This window comes from Babylonia areolata, chromosome 5 (assembly GCF_041734735.1).
Source record: "Babylonia areolata isolate BAREFJ2019XMU chromosome 5, ASM4173473v1, whole genome shotgun sequence".
Classification (NCBI taxonomy): Eukaryota; Metazoa; Mollusca; class Gastropoda; order Neogastropoda; family Buccinidae; genus Babylonia; species Babylonia areolata.
In genome coordinates, this window is record NC_134880.1 from 26156185 (window position 1) to 26175329 (window position 19145).

General features: G+C 42.7%; 1 protein-coding gene across 1 annotated transcript in view; it reads left to right on the top strand.

The window, feature by feature from the left end:
* The first annotated feature begins 698 nt into the window (after positions 1-698).
* Positions 699-19145, top strand: part of LOC143282236 (uncharacterized) — a 36379-nt gene continuing 17932 nt past the window's right edge. The window contains exons 1-6 of the mRNA XM_076587837.1: positions 699-1055; positions 4884-5085; positions 7610-7684; positions 11561-11674; positions 15649-15705; positions 17034-17244. Coding sequence (XP_076443952.1) covers positions 4912-5085; positions 7610-7684; positions 11561-11674; positions 15649-15705; positions 17034-17244 — 631 coding nt within the window. The 5' untranslated portion in view covers positions 699-1055; positions 4884-4911. The remainder of the gene's footprint in view (positions 1056-4883; positions 5086-7609; positions 7685-11560; positions 11675-15648; positions 15706-17033; positions 17245-19145) is intronic.

A 19145-nucleotide genomic window follows, 5' to 3' on the forward strand; every position in this document is an offset into this window, starting at 1 on the left:
TTGCTAATGTTGCCTAGCTACACTTTTGGAGTTAAAAGACATTTGTGTTTTCTCAACTTTTATGTGACATAGCTGTGTATTTGGAAATGTTTGTTCTGGGTATGGAAATATTATTTTGCAGTAATGCTCCATACTCCAATAGGAGTGAAAGGACAATTAAAACTTGAACTTGCATATACGTGTGTGTGCGTGTGTGTCTGTATCCGTGTGTGTGTATGTCTGTGCACGTGCACCCACGGGTAGACAGATGAAGGCCGGTATAAAGATAGACCAAAGGACAGGTCGGCAGGTAGATAATACAGGAGGGAATTAAGCAGGTAAGCAATCATGTATGTGGAACTTTATATATGCACACACACACACACACACACACACACGTTTGACGCATGAGGCAGTCAAAGTGCTCCGTTCTCCGCGGTCCTCAGCTAGTTTGCTGGTGCCACCAAGCCGTCTGTCGACAAGTCTGAGGTCTCTCTTCACTGTTTGCCGCCAGTTCATCTTGGGCCTCACACCTCTTCGACAGCAAAATACCCCCCCCCCCCAACCCCCCGCCCCCCCCATGTGTGTGTCCCAACGACCTGACACAAGTGCAGTTTAGTTCGTACCACTAAACCACCAAACCTACGCAATCTGATCCAAACTCGGGCACAGCCTAGTCGTTTCCTCCCCCTCCACCGGTACCTTCCGTCCTTTCCCACTGTCCTGCACCCGACCTTCTTCTTCTTTCCGTTAGACGACCAACACCGACTTGCCGATGACTCTGTCGTGGTTCATGCATGATCTTTAACGTGCGTATTATCCTCGGGTCTCTGGTTGAACCAGAACAGAGCGAGACAGAGACTTCTCAGTATGTGTGACAGACCTGTTGGTCGGTTGACGAAATATGTTTTCTTATAGTTCGTCTCGCTAACTTTGTGTTTTTCTTCTGTGTGACATTCGTACGACCTTCAAGTGCCAAAGGAGGCAAACTACTACTTGGCTTTAGTGTTCAGCATGGGTGTCAAGAATTAACTTTTGTAAAAAAAAAAATAAGGTATCATCTGCTTCGGTCTCAGGTGAGTTGTTATATTTGTGTGTGTGTGTGTGTGTGTGTGTGTGTGTGTGTTCATCGTTCTTACGTTATAGACCGTGTTCGTTAGGAAGTGAAAAGTTCAGCCCCTTCACCTTGGAACGTCCGGATAAGGCAACATGGCGACTCTGTCCTCTGAAACTGAAAGTGCGCTTGACTCCATGAAAGTTAAAGAAACGAAAGAGTATTTGAAAAAGAATGGACAACTGATAAGTGAACTTGTTCGTCGTGCAAAATTTTTAAATTGTCGCGGAACTAGAAACAAGAAGGCGAAGTCAAGTCAGTTTCTGCTGTCACAGAGACATTTCTGCTGTCACGGCGACATCAACCTCACTCACATTTTTAACAACTGAAGAAAAAAAGTATGTGACCCATTCATTCAGAATCTACACACATTCCAGCATTTCATATTGTTGCTACATAGTTTGTTTTTTTTGTTTTGTGTGTGTGTGTGTGTGTGTGTGCGTTCTAAAAACAGATTTCAGACTTGAGAAAATTGGCAGTGCTGTTCCAATGAATTTGATCTTTTTCTGGCTTTTCTATCACATTACTTTTTTATTTTATTGAAGTAGCTTTAATATATATATATATATATATATATATATATATATATACATATATATATATATTGTGGGGATGAGAGTGTTGGAGTTGAGCATGGAAATCTGTGGGGAAAAGAGTGGTGCAGTTTAGCATGGAAATAGTGGGGAGAATAGTGGTGGAGCTGTGCATGGAATTTGATTAAAGATGATAATCATCAAGACTGATTCATGTGGGTTTCATCACAGTTGCATTGATGATTAACTGTAAGTAAAGAATGATTTCATCTTATGGTGCAGCACACATGCATGTGTGCATACAGTACTCACTCATACATCATTGCAAGTGAGATGCATTGATAAGTCTTCTCAAGACTCCCAGACATTCAGGCACACCAGTCTGGTACAATCAGCTGACATGTTTACCCAAAATGGATATGTCTGTACTTTCACCAGGTTAAAATATGTATTTCTTTTATGGAAACCTGTAAGTTCATTGTATCTAATAACTGGCCAAAGGATTAACACATACATACCAGCTTTCTCTTTGCTGCCATTTTTTAGAAACTGGTAGTGCTCTAAATTCATTGTGTAAATATTTGCATTTACATATGCATGCCCCACCTCCCATTTTTTATTTCCTGTATTTCCTTTTTAAATCATAAATATATATTTCATTTGTTTATTGCTAATCAAATTTGGACTGTTTACAAAATGCAATGTAAACAGGTCTGAGTCAAACACAGACTTGAAGAAAATCACTTTGATAAAATATTTTCTTTTCTTTTTTTTTTTTTGGTTTTATTTATTCATACCTAAATGCTAAATAATAATCGACTGTTTAAACAATCTGATTTATTTATGATGTGAGCACCATTTAGTTTTGGATGGTGTGTGTGTGTGTGTGTGTGTGTGTGTGTGTGTGTGTGTGTGATCTACATCTGTATTGAAGTGCAGTGCCTATATTTACAAAGTTTTGATTTTTTGTCCATGATCAGTGTTATCTCAGCTGATTTGAAGCATACTGCACCTCCCGACCTTTCTCCCTCAAAGAGAGAAGAAGAAGAAGAAAAGAGAAGAAAAATCACAGCTACAGTTCACTTCAGTACGAAAAAAAAAAATATATATATATCAGGAGCATTCAAACTCAACAATTCCCAATAAGAAAGCTTTAAAAAGATCTTCATACACAGATGATAATCTGACTGTGTTACACAATTTTTCAATATCAATGATCCTTCTGAATCAGTCTGCTCTCAACTAACACACACACACACTCACTCTACAAATTGACACCCACTACTGTAAGCCCCCTTCAGTTAAAATTTTATGACAAAACAGTCTTCAAGGCCCTAATAAGTCATCTTTCACTGTGTCATCAGTGTCAAATTGGTGAAAAGGGGGAAGCAAAGCTGTCAGATCATATTTTCGCTTCCAAATTTGTTAAATTTTGTAAAATGACTCAATTTACTGTCAGCAGCATTGGTTTCCACTGCTGATGCAAAGTTGTAGTGATGTCTTCTTGGACTTGCACATCTGACAGCTGTGGCAAAAAAAGGAAAGAATATATAATTATAGCTTGAATGTTATGACATTTGTTTTAGTTACACATTTTCAGTCAAACTGCATACAACCCCCAAAATGTGTCAGATCTATTCACTGCGTTATGCATGTGCAGAATCTCAAGCCAGTGAGTTGTTTAAATTTGCAACAATAACCATGCCTTATCTGTGTGTGTGTGTGTGTGTGTGTGTGTGTGTGTAAACATTCACACTGCCTGTGGAAGTAGCAAGGATCTCACTGTCTCAGTATCATTGTAACAGCACTTTCTGAAAATGTGCAAGCACTTCCACTTGAAAGAAGTATGTGCTGACAAATGAGAAATCAGACCCAAAACATTATTAGGCTTGGCTGTTGTATTGAAACAAATATATTTTGAAACATGAAAATGAATATTCGATTCAAAATGTCACATACCGTGCTTGTTTTGAAGACCTTGTTCGTAAAACGTGAAGGAATATCATCGCCACTGAGGGTGCGGTCCTTGGCTTCAGTTCAGTTCACGAAGTGATTCTGAGATCGCCACGCTCTTTGCAATCGGTTCGTAGCTGGTATTGCGATATCTAATTTCCTTTGAAGTTCGAAAAGCACACACAGTACTTCGTTCCTCCCGTTTTCCCCCAGACCCATTGTGAAGCATTTACACAAGTACAATCGACGAACTCGCAACTTTCACGTTTGGAGACGTCCCACAAATTCTCTTTCCGGCTTAATCAAGGGCAAATTACTCTAATTTTTTTTCTAAGGAACAAGATCTATAGCAATGTGTATCAGAAACACTTGAATATGGTTAGGTCCATACGACTGCATGATATTTTAATGTTGAAATTTAAGTTTAGGGTCAGATTAATACAAATGGGTCTACTTTCCCTCGAAGCCGCTGCGGACGGACCTGCCTGTCCCGAAATAGCCAAGTCAGCCATCAGCGAGCCTGTACAGACGTGGACAACTCCATTCCCAAACTTTGTTCGCGGAGCCAAGCCATGAATCGGTGATTAAAGGTGCTTCTTTTAACTTGCTAACTTGCTACTATTGACGTTGTCTACGACTGATGATAAGGATCCTCCTTCCGATACACGCGGGTGGGTTGTCATGGTGATGAGGTTCTAACTTAGATATACGCATGATAGTCGAGGCATTCATAGATATTGAACTTTTACAGACATAATTGCTGTCTTGGAATTGTTTATTTGCATTTTGATGATTAAAAAACAAGATCCATGTTTTCCAACATCGTTAATATCTGGAAAAAAAGTCATATATATTGATGTATCATTTGCGGTTTGCTGACTTGGTATCCAGGCGTTTCAACACATGGACGGAGCGTATGAGAGTCATGTTATCCCTTCTTCAATACTTCTAAAACAGGTGGCGCTCTTATTGAAGTTGCGCGCTCTCCCTCGATAGAGCAGCCCGAATTTCCCACAGACAAATCTGTTGTGACAAAAAACAGTAAAACAATACAACACAAAAATGTTGTCAAACTCGACATATACCAGCAGAGCTACTCCACCAGACAAACGTCAGATTTGCAGTGCGTGCTGGAAAAGAAGAGAGAGACAGAGACAGAGACAGATAGACAGACCGAGAGACAGCCGCAAAGACAGTCACACAGGGATAGACACAGAGAAGAAATAAGAAATGAGGTGAATGAATTTTGTTTTTGCTTTTATTCTTTCTTTTTTTTTCAATATGTCTTCGTTTGTTTTGTTCAGGCCACAAAATTGAAGGAGTGTGGAAGAAATGACAACGTACAGAACCATGACAGCAGCATCGACTGACATTGATTCCGACGATGACATGGAATCTAGTCCCTTCGAGTTGGAGTCAATTGTTTCCATCGATCACATGGAATTGCTTTTCACCAGGCACATGGAAATTCTTTATAGTGACTGGTTGGAGCACAAGATACCTTGGGTAGGTTGGGCACATACAACGGTGTGTGTATGTGTGTGTGTGTGTGTGTGTGTGTGTGTGTGTGTGTGATGATAGAGACGGAGAAAAAGAGACTTACTCATTTCGTATGTATTTGTGTGCATGTATGAATGTGTGTGTGTGTGTGTGTGTGTGTGTGTCTGTGTCTGTGTGTCTGTGTGTGTAATATACGAGGGTCATTCAATAAATAAGGTGAATTTTTCGGTATAAGGACTTCTAATACAGAATCAATTTTTTTTTCAACGTAGTCTCCCAGCACTGTCACACACTTTTCCCATCTGTGCACAAGCTTCCGTATTCCCTCAGCGTAAAAATCTTTGGACTGATGTCTCAGCCAGTCGCTCACAACACTTTTGACTTCATCGTCACTTTCAAACTTCGTGCCTGTCGTGAACGCTTTCAAGGGACCAAACAGGTGAAAGTCTGAAAGGGCAAGGTCTGGGCTGTAAGGGGGATGAGGGAGCAGTTCCCAGCCCAGCTCGTTGATGGTCTGCACCGTTCGGGCTGCTGTGTGAGGCCTTGCGTTGTCATGATGCAAGATGACTCCTTCTGACTGATGACCCCTGCGTTTGTTCTTTATGTCGTTCTTGACCTGCCTCAGCAGTTCACAGTAGTTGGCACTGTTCACAGTGCTTCCTTTCTCAAGGAATGAAATGGTGATTGGGCCTTGCATATCCCAAAAAACGGTGAGCATCACCTTCCTCGTGGACCGCTGGGACTTGAACTTCTTCTTCACTGGAGAGCCTACGTGCTTCCACTCCATGGACTGCCGTTTGGACTCAGGCTCATAGTGCCAAACCCATGTCTCGTCACATGTGACCACCTTCTTCAGAAACTCATCACCATCCTTCTCATAGCGGCAGAGACACTGCTGGGACAACTCGACCCTCCTCTGTTTGTGCTCTGGAGTAAGCATCTTTGGCACCCACCGGCAGCTGACCTTCGAGTAGCCAAGGTCATCATGGACAATTTTGTGTGCTGTCCCAACAGATAAGCTCAAAGTCCTTGCAATGTCATCCACTGTCACCCTTCTGTCAGACTGAATGAGGTCATTGACTGATTCGATCACCTCAGGAGACCTCACTTCTGTAGGCCTTCCAGGCCTGTCTTCATCCTCAACACTGCTCCGTCCTTCTTTAAACAATTTAGCCCACTTGTAGACATTTTTTTCGGCTGAAACATGTGGCACCATACACAGTTGACATTCTCCTATGAATTTCAACTGGTTTGCACCCTTCAGCAACCAAAAACTTGATAACTGACCGCTGTTCAAACCTGGAGCATGCTTCTTGGTCGGCCATCTTTGTTAATCGCCAAAACTCTCAAAGTTTTTTTTAATCTGCAAAACAAATTAAATCCATGTGAAAAAGAAGTAAAAAAAAAAAAAAAAAAAAAAGAAAAAGAAAAAAGTAAGCTTCTGCCTGTATTAGAAGTCCTTATACCGAAAAATTCACCTTATTTATTGAATGACCCTCGTATATATATATATATATATATATATATATATATATATATATATGTATATATATATATATATGTGTGTGTGTGTGTGTGTGTGTGTGTATTCCTGCGTTTGTGTGTGTGTGTGTGTGTGTGTGTGCGCGCGTGTGTGTGTGCGCGCGTACGTGCGTGCGTGCGTGCGGATTCAGTTTGTGATGAGAGACAGAGAGACAGAGAATTATGTATCGTGTGTGTTTTTGTGTGTGCATGTATGAATGAGGGTGTGTGTATTAACGTGTACCTTCAGCTTTGTTCCTTACGACCTATCCGACCAGACAGGGCCATATTAGGGCTGACAATAATTTTGTTATGTATCCCGTAGAACTTGAAATGAAAACCGTATAAGAAATCTAGGCACAAGTACAATCACATTCCTGTTTATAAACCTAGGGCATGCCTCTGACGTTGCCCATTCCATCAATATTTTGCCAGGGGATTGAGGTAAGTATCTTAAACATGATGTTGCATAATGTGCAACATTATTATAGGTATGCCTAATTGCGAACAGCGTGTAATTGCGGACGGTTCATGTACCGTCCCACTTCGAAGCGTTTTCACCACTGACATTTCACGATTTAATGTCTGTTTCAACCTCGTTCTGATACCTTAATGAATCTCAATTTCCATGAACCAGTCAAACATCAGCTGATTCTGGCTATTTCCCCGCTCTTTTTTCTCTTCGTGCCCCACTGCCGACCAAGTTCACAAACGCGCTCTCACAAACATAAAAACTAGGGAAGCAAGCAAGACTCGACTTGAATTTTGACACAGTTTAAAATAATTGATTTGAATGGATATGTGAATGAATTGTGCATTACCAATGCTGGGAGAATTTAACAAAGCATGCTGGTGACAGATCAGAACGTCAGTTTTGACAGGAATCTCCAAGATAGTGTCGTTTGCAATCAGACCATAGGGAATTTTGACGTGAATGTATTTGCGAGCGATGCTGTTGTTATTGAGTGCTCTCAAAAGGGTGTGTTTGTGTGTGGTGTGTGGTGTGCAGGAGAACGCGTGGACTCCAGTGTGGTGTGTTCTCAAACGGAACGGTACTGTGTTCTTCACCTGCAGTTTAAAAACGGTGAGTCGTTGTCGTCATCGTTATCATCAGCATAATCATCAGTAGCATCATCATCATCATCATCATCAGCAACAGTTTCACCGTTGTCGTTGCCATCCCCAGTACCGTCATCATCATTGCCATTCAACACCCACGACGTTGACTACACATTGTCGTCATCTTGTCATCTCCTTTAATCACCAGCGTCACTACTGTGATCATTACTTGTATTGTAAAGCTTCTGTGCGCTTGCTTGCACACACACACACACACACACACACACACACACACACACACACACACACACACACACATTCCACGTGCAGATGTTGATTTATGTGGACATACTCAGGTGCTTGTTTGCACACGCACAGACACAAACCTTGGCCAAAATAAAGGACTGCACTTTAAGGTTTCCACTCAGACACACACATATTCAAGCTCTCGGAAGGATATCACGCTGCTCAAACACGTGTGTGAGCAATCGTATTTTTGCGAACGCGCAGATAAGAACGCATGTCTTAAAGACCCGCAAAAATCCCCCAGTGTAAAAAAGAGGTGTGTCTTCAGCTTTTCTTTTCGGGTTCTGATGGGAAAATGACAGCTCCACATCGATTTTTCATCACATTGATAAACATACCGGCAGGCCACAAACACAGCTATAAGTTTGCGTTGGTACATTTTGTATGTTGTCCTAACATCTTAAAAAAAAAAAAAAAAAAAGAACAAGAGAGGCAAGGCCTTCAAGACTCACTTGTGATACACTTAAAAAAAAATCTGATCGTTAAAGTGTGTTCTGTATTGTTATTATAAAGCTTCGGGTTAAGAAAAAAAAAATCCAAACCAGATTCGAACCCCGCGTGTTCGGGTGAGAAGAAACTGTCTTACCCATTACACTATCATGGCTCCTTAATTGACGTACTAAGATATTTTATTTCAAAATATTTTTTTAACGGGCGATAAATCATTTGCGGTATTCGCAGTGAGAACGCTGTTTAAATCATATTACTCTGGTGTATCTTGGGCATTAAAAAAATCTTTAAGGGCAATAAAAAAAAATATTTTTTTAAGTCCGCGGTAAAGGAGACGTGGCTATCGCCGCAATCACACTGCATTATTTAGCCGTTTTCTCTAGATCTAGATAGATGTACAAGTTTAGTTACACCCGCCGGGAATGTAGTATGACACGGTCGATTCAATTTCTCTTTTATGTTCATTCTAGTTTTATAGTTTTAAAGTTGATATGAAAATTGAGTAGAGCCAAGTACAAGTACTTCTAAGCGTCGTATGAAGTGAAAAGGACTTCATTTTGAGAAAAGTCAAGACTGGAAATTTTTTCGTTTCATCAATTCAAGGGTATTAACTCGCACGGTTTACAATTTTTAACTGTGAATTCCGACTGATTCTGTGGATATTTTTATGGCAGTTTGGGGCATAATCCAGTAAGTGATGAGGCGTTCACAAATCTTTCTCTGAATAAATATTTAACGGTCTCATTCTCCAACTTTCCATCACATGTTATCGTGTATTGTCCATTGAATATAGGATTGAATGGGCAGGTCAACAACTTGAAACAAAATGGTGTCGTTCGCGTTCGCGAAGAATATGAGCACGCGATTTGAATGTGTGTAAATATGTGTACGCAATTGATTTTTGCCCATGACCTTCAGGGCTCAGCCAATAGATCTATAAAGTTCACTCGTACTGATTTTAGTATTTTCCGAAAAAGACCACTTGGGCGAATGAACATAGTGAAAGCCCTGTACACTGAGAGTAAAACACACAAGCTTTTTATGTATTGAGTATAATTTCAAAATGTAATGTTTAAGATGAGAAAGATCAGTTTAAAGCAAATTAAGTCCCCTAGCATTAATTACAGATTGATTTCCCTTTTTTACTCCCTGCACCAAAACGTTTGCAAAATAAATAAAACTTCCATGCTTAGCAAAAGAAGTTCCAGTTTGAACAAAAAATGATGACTGCTCTTGTTGTTGTGTCAGAATATCAGATCAAAGTGCCAAGTTTAGAGAATAAAAAAAAAAAATAAATGTAACAGTAAATGCAGTTTGCATATAATTTGGCTTCTTTTATTATTTTCTTGTGCCCATCCCAGAGGTGCAATATTGTTTTAAACAAGATGACTGGAAAGAACTGAAATTTTTCTATTTTTATGCCTAATTTGGTGTCAACTGACAAAGTATTTGCAGAGAAAATGTCAATGTTAAAGTTTACCACAGACACACACACACACACAGAGAAACAACTGAACACCGGGTTAAAACAGACTCACTTTGTTTACACAAGTGAGTCAAAAAGGACACAAAATTTCTCAGCTTTGCGAGTTTCAGAAAATAGGCAGGCCACATACACAGCTATAAGTTTGCGTTGGTGCATTTTGTATGTTGTCCTAACATCTTAAAAGCCTGCTCCGAATTTGAAATTCGCGCTGTCAGTCAAAGGGATGGAGGCGGACCAATTCAGTAGATATACACTTCATGCAGGTACTACGTTCAGCAGCCATCGTCAGTCTGAAGTAAATGCACTCATTACGAAGTAAACCTGCCTGCCAGGTCACGGCTGGGGCATCTGGTCGCTGATGTCTGGAATTTCAGTTTGTCTGTGCGAAAAAGAATGAGTGTGTGTGTGTGTGTGTGTGTGTGTGTGAAAACTTCTTTGAAAAAAACAAAACAAAAACAAAAACGGAAGAAAAGAAAAACAAAACCTACCTGTTCCTGTTCCTGATCCGTCTTCAACCGGTACCCTTCTTCTCTCCGCCCCCCTTACTCACTTCTCCCTTGACTTCCTCATTCTTTCTTTTTCATTCATTTTGGGGTTTGTTTGTTTTTTGCAGTTAAATTGATATATATATATATTTTTTTTTTTCTTCCAGAACCAATATCAGTCACACTCACACCATCAACCCCCATTGTTTTCTCGAGGCCACCCTTCTCATCCCTGAGTTAAAGAACAGATATATATGAATATGTATATATATATATATATATATATATATAAATATATATATATATATATATATATATATATTCCTTATTTTCCTGACTACCTCCCCCCCCCACCCCTCCCACGCCCCCACACACACGCCCAATCCCACCCCTTACCCCCCTCAACACCACCCTGTTTCCCTGCAGTCCTTCCCCTCTTCCGTTGTATTTTCCTACGTCAGTCTCCTTCTCCTCCTGCTCCCGCTGTTAGTCTCCCCCCCCCCCCTCCTCTTCCTCCTCCTTTCCGTCCACTTCCTCCTCTTCCACTTCATCCTACACTTCTGACTCGTCTTCCTCGTCCTCCTCCTCTTCCTCCTTCGTCTTGTTCCTCCTCCACTTTTCCTTTTCGTCTTCCTCCTCCTCGTTTATAGACCTTTCCACCTGCCACCTTCACCCCCTTACCCCCATCTTCTTTCTTTGCTTTTTCACTTGTCGATAGCGTTTTCATAGACTGAAAATCATATATACACATACATGTACAGAAAGAAATATTTGTCACGCAAGACAACTGCAGGACTGTCCATAATTGAAAACGCTTTTAATTAATTGAAAACATTTACGACTTGCACCCAACCAGGCATTTTGAAGCTATTCAGAAGAGCTGCCAGTAGGCGTGTGTGTGTGTGTGTGTGTGTGTGTGTGTGTGTGTGTGTGTGTGTGTGTGTGTGTGTGTGTTTCTAAGTGTTAGTGCTAGTGTGTGTGTGTGTGTGTGTGTGTGAGTGCTAGTGTGTGTGTATGTGTGTGTTTGTGTGCGCGCGTGTGTGTTTTCGTATGGCTATCATTATGTGTGTGTATATTGTATGTTAGTGTGTGTGTATTGTGTGTTAGTGTGTTAGAGAGAGAGAGAGAGAGAGAGAGTGCCTCCTTTGAGTCACTGAACTGAACTGACTTTCAGCACATCGGCACGTTGAAGCTGTCGAGTGGCAGCCGGTTCCAGAACGGGCCGGGCAACCAGAAAGAGGGCTTCAGGTTCGACCTCAACATCCACAACAAGAAACATAAATTCAGGGTGAGAGGCTTGGAGTCCCTCCTCTCTCTGCCCTAGGACGTCTGTCTCTCTCTCTGTCTTGTCTCTGACCCCCTCTCTCTTTCTGTCTCCCTCCCTCCCTCTCTCTGTGCCATTTTTCTGTTTCTCTCATCCCTCCTCTCTATGTTTCAGTCTGTCTGTCTGTCTATCTGTTTTTCTCTGTGTGTGTGTCCTTCTGGATAGTTGACAGGCCTGATATGGCCCTGTATTTCAAAATGTGTGTCATCTCTCGTTTATTCTCTCTCTAAACCTCTTTCTGTCTGCCTCTGTCTCTCTCTATTTCTCTGTGTCACATTTTCTGTCTCGCTCGCTCTATCCTAGAGTAAATGATTTTATTGTTGGCAGATTGTTACGTTGTAATACGGGTTTTCATCACGACGCTCGTACTTAACGGACACTACTTAGAGGACGCAGGGCGCTGCCTGAGGTAGGTGACGATAGTTGATTGTTTCCCAAAACGTAAATGGCGAGAATCAAACACTTGTTCTTAAAATTTTCAAGAGGACGTATAACGCTGTCGGATACCGACAAGGGTTGTTTCTTATTTCTCGTTGAATCCGATCCGGACAGAGCAAATATCGACTCAGGTATCAGGTTCAGAATCCTTAATTTCGATAGAAGATTAACAGCTGTAATCTTCAACACCAGTATAACGGTAAAAGACTGGAAACGTGCCTTTTACAACTTTTTATAATTCAGTCTTTGCTGTAGATCAGACTTCAGCATCGATCTCTACAACGATCAGCGGACTCCTTACTTCACACGCTACTTGATGCGTTATTCTATACCATATTTTCACACGCTCTCGAAGCGTTCTTCAACACAGCTTTACGGTACGCTCGCTTGACATTTAAGTCCTAGATTACCCACAGATAACCGCTGAACCTCGCTTGACATGTCTGTCCTAGCATATCCACGGATAATCGTTGATCCCTTGACATGCCAGTACTCAAGTTTTTTTTTTTTTTTTTTTTTTTTTTTGTGACGTATCTCAACCAATATACTACGCCACTTTGCGATTAACGTCACATATCGCAAATCTTTACGCAGTCTAAAGCTAATCATGCAGAAAGAGCGAAACTTGTGTTTAAAAGAAATAATGTACGATTCAAAGTTATCTCTAATAAAAATGCCAACTCAATCTGTTTGCAACACAGATCCTACAGTCAACAGTTGACCTATAGACCATGGATGTGTTCAGGCTGGCATTTAGTATTTCACTATCTTTCCTATCAGTCAGTCTGTCTTCTGCCTGTCTATCAGACTCACCCCCACAACCCCACGCCATGCCCCTACTCTCTCTTCTTCCGTCTCCTGCCTCCGCCTCCTCATCTCTGTTTCTCACAAATCAAAGAGCAACACACAAGCAGGTATTACACTTACTGACTTACTTGACTTAATCCTCTTCGTTCCGGTCGGAACATAGGCTAGGGTCCGCACTGCAGATCTCCATCTCGCTCTGTCTTGGGCTGTTCTCTTGGCTTCACCCCAGGTCATGTTGGTGGACTTGAGTTCTGCCTGTAGAGTTCTTCTCCAGGGGGTGACTGGTCGTCCCCTCTTCCGCTTCCCCTGTGGGTTCCAGTCCAAGGCGTGGCATGGAATATGGGCCTGTCCTCTACGCAGGGTGTGTCCAACCCAGCCCCACTTTCTCATCTGGATACTCTTGGTGATTTGGTCTTGCTTCGTCCGGCGCATGAGTTCCTTGTTCGAGATTCGCTCTGGCCATCTGATGCGCAGGATCTGGCGAAGACAGGTGTTGATGAAGACTTGCAACTTGCTGTCCAGGCCCTTTGTGCGTCTCTAGTTCTCCGAACCGTGCAATAACACGGACTTGACGTTAGTGTTGAACAGCCTTAGCTCGGTGTGCAGACTGAGGTTTTCGTTCCTCCAAACTGGTCTGAGGGTGACAAAAGCATGACGCGCCTTGCTGATCCTGGCCTTTACATCTTCATTTCCTCCTGTCTTGCTGACAATGCTGCCCCAGGTAGGTGAAGTGGTCAACATCCTCTATCTATGGCCTGTCCATCGATATTGATGGGGGCTTCCTGAGTGGCGTTGACCCGCAGGCTCTTTGTTTTCCCCACGTTGATCAGCAATCCTGTAGTCCTGGCGACGTTGCTCAGTCTCTCTGTTTTGTCTTGCATGTGTCCTTGAGAGTGCGACGGCAGGGCGATGTCATCTGCAAAGTCGAGATCTTCAAGCTTTCTCGTGAGGGTTGGTCCATGCTGGTCTTCATCACCCAGTCAATCACAAGTGAGAAGATTAGAGGAGATTACAGGCATCCTTGCCTGACTCTGGTATTGACCTCAAAAGATGGTGACAGGTCGGCGTTGTGGATGATCTGCAGCTGGTGTCTCTGTAGAGGCTCTGGATGACACTGACGATCTTTGAGGGATGCCGTAGTGTCTGAGGATTTGCCAGATTGTTGTCCAGTCCACCATGTCAAACGCCTTTTTGCCGACGACGTTGACATATAGCGGTGACTGCCACTCCAGCGATTGCTCACTGGTGATGCGTAGAGTTGCAGTCTAGTCGGTGCATGATCTCCCGGCCCGGAATCCTGCTTGTTCCTCTCTCAGTGTGGCGTCGACGGCAGTTCTGATCCTCTCCAGAATCACCCTGGTGAAAATTTTGGTGGGTGTTGAGAGAAGCTGTATCCCTCTCCAGTTTTGGCAGTCACTGAGATCTCCTTTCTTTGGAAGCTTCACAATGTAGCCTGTCCTCCATTCCTCAGGTATATCTTTCCCATGCTTCCTGTAGGACGCTGATGAGGATGTCTGCTGTGGTGTTCGGGTCTGCTTTCAAAACTTCTGGAGGAATGTTGTCTGGTCCTGGTGCCTTTCCACTCTTCATCTTCTTGATGGCCTTTATTATTTCCTCTTTGCTGATGGGGCCCAGGTTGACGTTCGGATCTTCCCCTTCTTCAAGGACTGGTGGATTTACAACTGGTGCACCGTTGAGAAGGCCGCTAAAATGCTCCTTCCACCGGTCTAACTGGTCTGTCGGTTTACTGAGTATCGCTCCATCTCTCTCCCGAACTGGTCGGTTGGTGTTGGCTTTCCTTCCTGACAGCTGTCGGGTGATGATGTAGAGTGTCCTCATGTCGTTCTTGTCTGCTGCTTCCTCTGCTTTTTTAGCAAGCTCATCCACCAATCTCCTCTTGTCCCTTCTTGCAGTCCCCTTTACTTCTGTGTTCTTCAAGGTGTATTCTTGTTGGATTTGTTGCTTTTGTGCTCTGGTTCTTGCATGTCCAAGTCTCTGCTTGATTTCTCTTCTCTCTTCTATCATGAAAATAGTGTCCTCTGACAGCCAACTCTTGAACTCCTTTTTTCTGAAGCCCAGATTTTCTTCAGAGGTCTCCGTGAAGGTGCTCCTGACTCGCTCCCATTTTTTCTCCTGTTTTGGAGGGAGATGGCAAATTCCTCTTTCTGGGCTGGTGTCTTGAGTTTTGAGATGTTAAACGTTGGATGCCGTTGAGAGCCAGTCTTCCTCACTGCTTGGACTTTAACTCTCAGTTTTCCAACCACTAAGGAGTGGTCAGATCCCACGTCTGCACCTCTATATGCTCTGACATCCATCAATGTCCTTCTCCAGCGGCGAGAGATTGTCAGGTGGTCGATCTGGTTTTCTGTTTTAAAATCTGGAGACGTCCAAGCAGATATTAGACATGTAAGTTATCATAGCTGACTTTTTTTTCCTATTTAAAAAATAAAATAAAATGAAGCAATTATTCATGTAAACGACACACATAGTTCGCCGAAATAAATGACATTTCGTCCATGATTGCGTTTTGATTGAACAGACATTTTATGTCGTTGCTTTATGTTGTTTTTTTTTTCTTTATTTCACTATTACAGGTTTGTCTATTTGGCTTGCTCTTTCAGTGAAGAAGAGGGATGCAAAGAATTTTCTATGATTTGCTGTTGTTGTTTCTATTTTGTTCTTTTTCGTTCAAGGTGAAGACTTCGCATGACCGGGAATTATGGAGAGCTTACATGGTGGGAGTGATCACAGTAAGTATGAAGGTGCTGTATACTTGTAATAGAATACATTGTATTCGTAATAAGACCATTTTCGATATCTATTGGTGACTAAATTTGTTGAAAAAAAACACGATTCAATACAATACAATCATATCCTTAGTCAACTTTCTTATTCTCCCTCAACTCTGTATGGATTCAATGGGGAGCTGCACATAACTGTTCATCAGATTCCTCCAGGTTTGGCAATTTTGTGTCAGAACTTGGGTTCTCTGCAAATGGTGTTTTCTTGTCCACTCTGCAGTGTTGCCAGGTCAGGGTCAGGGGTATAGCCCTTGCTACTGGCACCACGTAACCCAGTACTACCTGCCGCATGTGAAGTCTCCCAACGACGGACCAGGCGGAGGAGGAAACCTTTCCCAACGGCTGTGAAGGCGGAAGAGGATGACCAAAGGGCAGGGAGAGCTCTTCTCCTTGGTTGGAAGTCCCCCTAAGTGACGGAGCTCCGAAGAAAAAACATGCACCTGCCGAGGCCGTCCTACACGTGGCAGTATCTGCACCTGTGGGACTGTGAGCGCCGGTAGGCGAGAGAGTGGGGAAGGGACTGCACAACTCCTCCTCACTAAAAAAAGGTCACCTGTGCTGGTCTGCTTCAAGGACACCTTGAAGACAAACCTCAAAGCCTGTGACATAGACATCGCTTTCTTGGAAACTGATGCCCTTGACCGCTGTCGCTGGAGGATGCCGTGTTCTAGTGGCATAAAGACGTTTGAAAACAAGAGAACGCTGGCCATTAAGGAGAAGCGTGAGCGAAGGAAGCAGGGCTCAACTTCTGGAGACGTTTTCCCACGCAACACCTGTGGGAAGTGCTGCGCATCCAGAATCGGCCTCTTCTCCCATATGAGGACACACACCGACAGATATGCCTGCCTGCCTGCCTACTCATCCGTCGGACCGACGGGAGACTCCATCTGCAGTGTTGTCAGTCTGTGCTATTTTCAGTCTTCCACTCCGTCTCCCTCCCTCAACAGTTCCCTGGAGGATTGTTTTAACAAAAGACACTGGATCTTGTTACGTGTGCCATATCGGAAAGAACACATCAACCAAACAAGAACAACAACAAAGCGATAAAATGTGAACCTCTCTCTTGCAGTAACAAACAATAAAGAGTGTTAACTCTCTCCAGGTACAAGGCATACAACTTCAAGTCAATGCTGCTTATGCTACCAGTTCAGCTAGCACACAGGAAAATAAAAGGTACATTGGAACAAACTCAGACACTTCCTCAAAAAAGGATGCTTTTCTTTCTCTCTCTTGCAGTAATCTACGCTCTTTCTTTCCTTCTGTTTTCTCCTCTGCAGGGCACTGTGCCCCAGGATGGAACCCTCACCCCTCAGGACATGCAGGTGTTGCTCAGCAAGTTCCAGCAGCATGGAGCCCTTTACCCCTCCCCAGCCTCCCATTCCTCCACCCCCACCATCCCCTCTCCAGCCCCCTCCGTCAACACCCCTCCCTCTGCCGACAATCGTCCCTCTGCCTCCGTGTCGACCAAAGCAGCCATTGAGGATTCCGGTGAGTTCTTTTCTTACTCAGGTGAGACTTTATATAAGTATTTTATATAATATCTATCTATCTGTCTACATACATGAATTATATATATATATATTTCTGTATATTTCTGTATATTTTCCCTCAACACTCAGGTTATGTCACAGATTGTTACACAAGCATACAGTTGGGCCATCAACAGAATTGAGAGCTGCATGACCAGTGGTTTCTCCGTTGCAATTGGAAGTCATTTACAGCTTAGTCTTTTGTGAAGGACCATGACTCTCAAACTAGGAGGCAAGATTGCACTGGCTCTTAGTGCTGCAGCATTGGGGGAGTAGTTGGCCTTTGGGAACCATCCCAACGCCGTCTGCCATGACGCCTTCTTGACCTAGAGAGTTGGGCTGTAACTTGGGTAAGACACTCTCCACTATGATCAAATTCTTGCCCAGATAGCCGGGACAGCAGTTGCCTCCTCTGCTGTTCTGATGGTCACAGTCGGACACGACTGTCGTACATCTTCAGACAGGGAGAACCCCAAACAGCAGGGGCAGCAGCAGCAGCAAGACACAAGTTACAAACGAGCAGTGCTGAGTGAGACAACACCAAGCTACAGTTCGATTAATTGTGCCCGTTTGAAGATCATTCATCATTTTGCAAAATGGTAGAGGGAGAGAGAGAGAGACAGACAGACAGACAGACAGACAGACACAAAGCTACTGTTCGATAAATTGTGCCCGTTTGAAGATCATTCATCATTTTGCAAAACGATAGAGACAGACAGACAGATACTTTTCTGTCTGCTTATTAAGATTCACTTAAACGCCAATGACAAGATCATACAGGCAGTGGTAGTTTGTGGTTTCATGTTCAGTAACTGCTGTTTCTCAGACACAGAACAGGTTTGCGTTCCGTCTTCTTTTTTTTTCTTCTTCCTATTCTTCTCCTCCTCCTTCTCCCCCTCCCCCTCCTTCTTATTTTCCGTCTTTTCCTTCTCCTCCACCTTCTTCTTCTGTTTTTTTAACGGTAGGTATTTTGCTTTTGATGGAAGTAATGGCGTTGTTGTTGCCATTTCTTAAAACAAATTTCATTCGTTCAAGGAACATTACAATGCAGGAATAAAATATTAATTAAAACATTCAGCCACAATGAGTAGAAGTTTGTGAAGCATACTCTTGCTGTTTTTTTTGTTTTGTTTTTTTTGGTGTTTGTTGTTGATTTTTTTTTGTGTCTTTTTTGTTTGTTTGTTTGTTTTTTGGTATTTATTTCATTCCAATGTTGCAGCTTTTTGTTTCTGTTTTGTTTTCATTGTAATTTCTTTTCTTTTCTTTCTGTTATCGGTTACTAGTATGACTCCTCCACGCAATGACCAAGCACTCCACTGTTACCTTTATTATTTGTTCAGTAACTCACACAATCTCCTAACCCATTCCGTGAGCGTGTAAGTGTGAGCTGAAACAAATGGATGCGTACCTGTGTAAATCACATCGTACGTGAGTAGAAAATATAGCATTGAGAAAGGACAAGAAGTTGTTTTCCTGTTCAAGCTTACAAACCAATTGTGTGTGTGTGTGCGTGTGTGTGTGTGTGTGTGTGTGTGTGTGTGTGTGTGTGTGTGTGTGTGTGTGTGTGCGTGTGTGTGTGTGTGTGTGTGTGTGTGTGTGTGCGTGTGTGTGTGTGCGTGTGTGTGCGCGTGCTGAAACAAATGAATGCTTATTTGTCTTAATTGATATATAACTGAATGGAAAATAAATCACTGAGAAGAAGAAAGATGCTGTTTTCTTTTTGAAGCGTACGACTCTCTCTCTCTCTCACTCTCTCTGTCTCTGTCTCTTCTCTCTCTCTCTCTCTCTCTCTGTATACGTGTACGTGTGTGTGTGTGTTTGTGTGTGTGTGTGTGTGTGTGTGTGTGTGTGTGTGTGTGT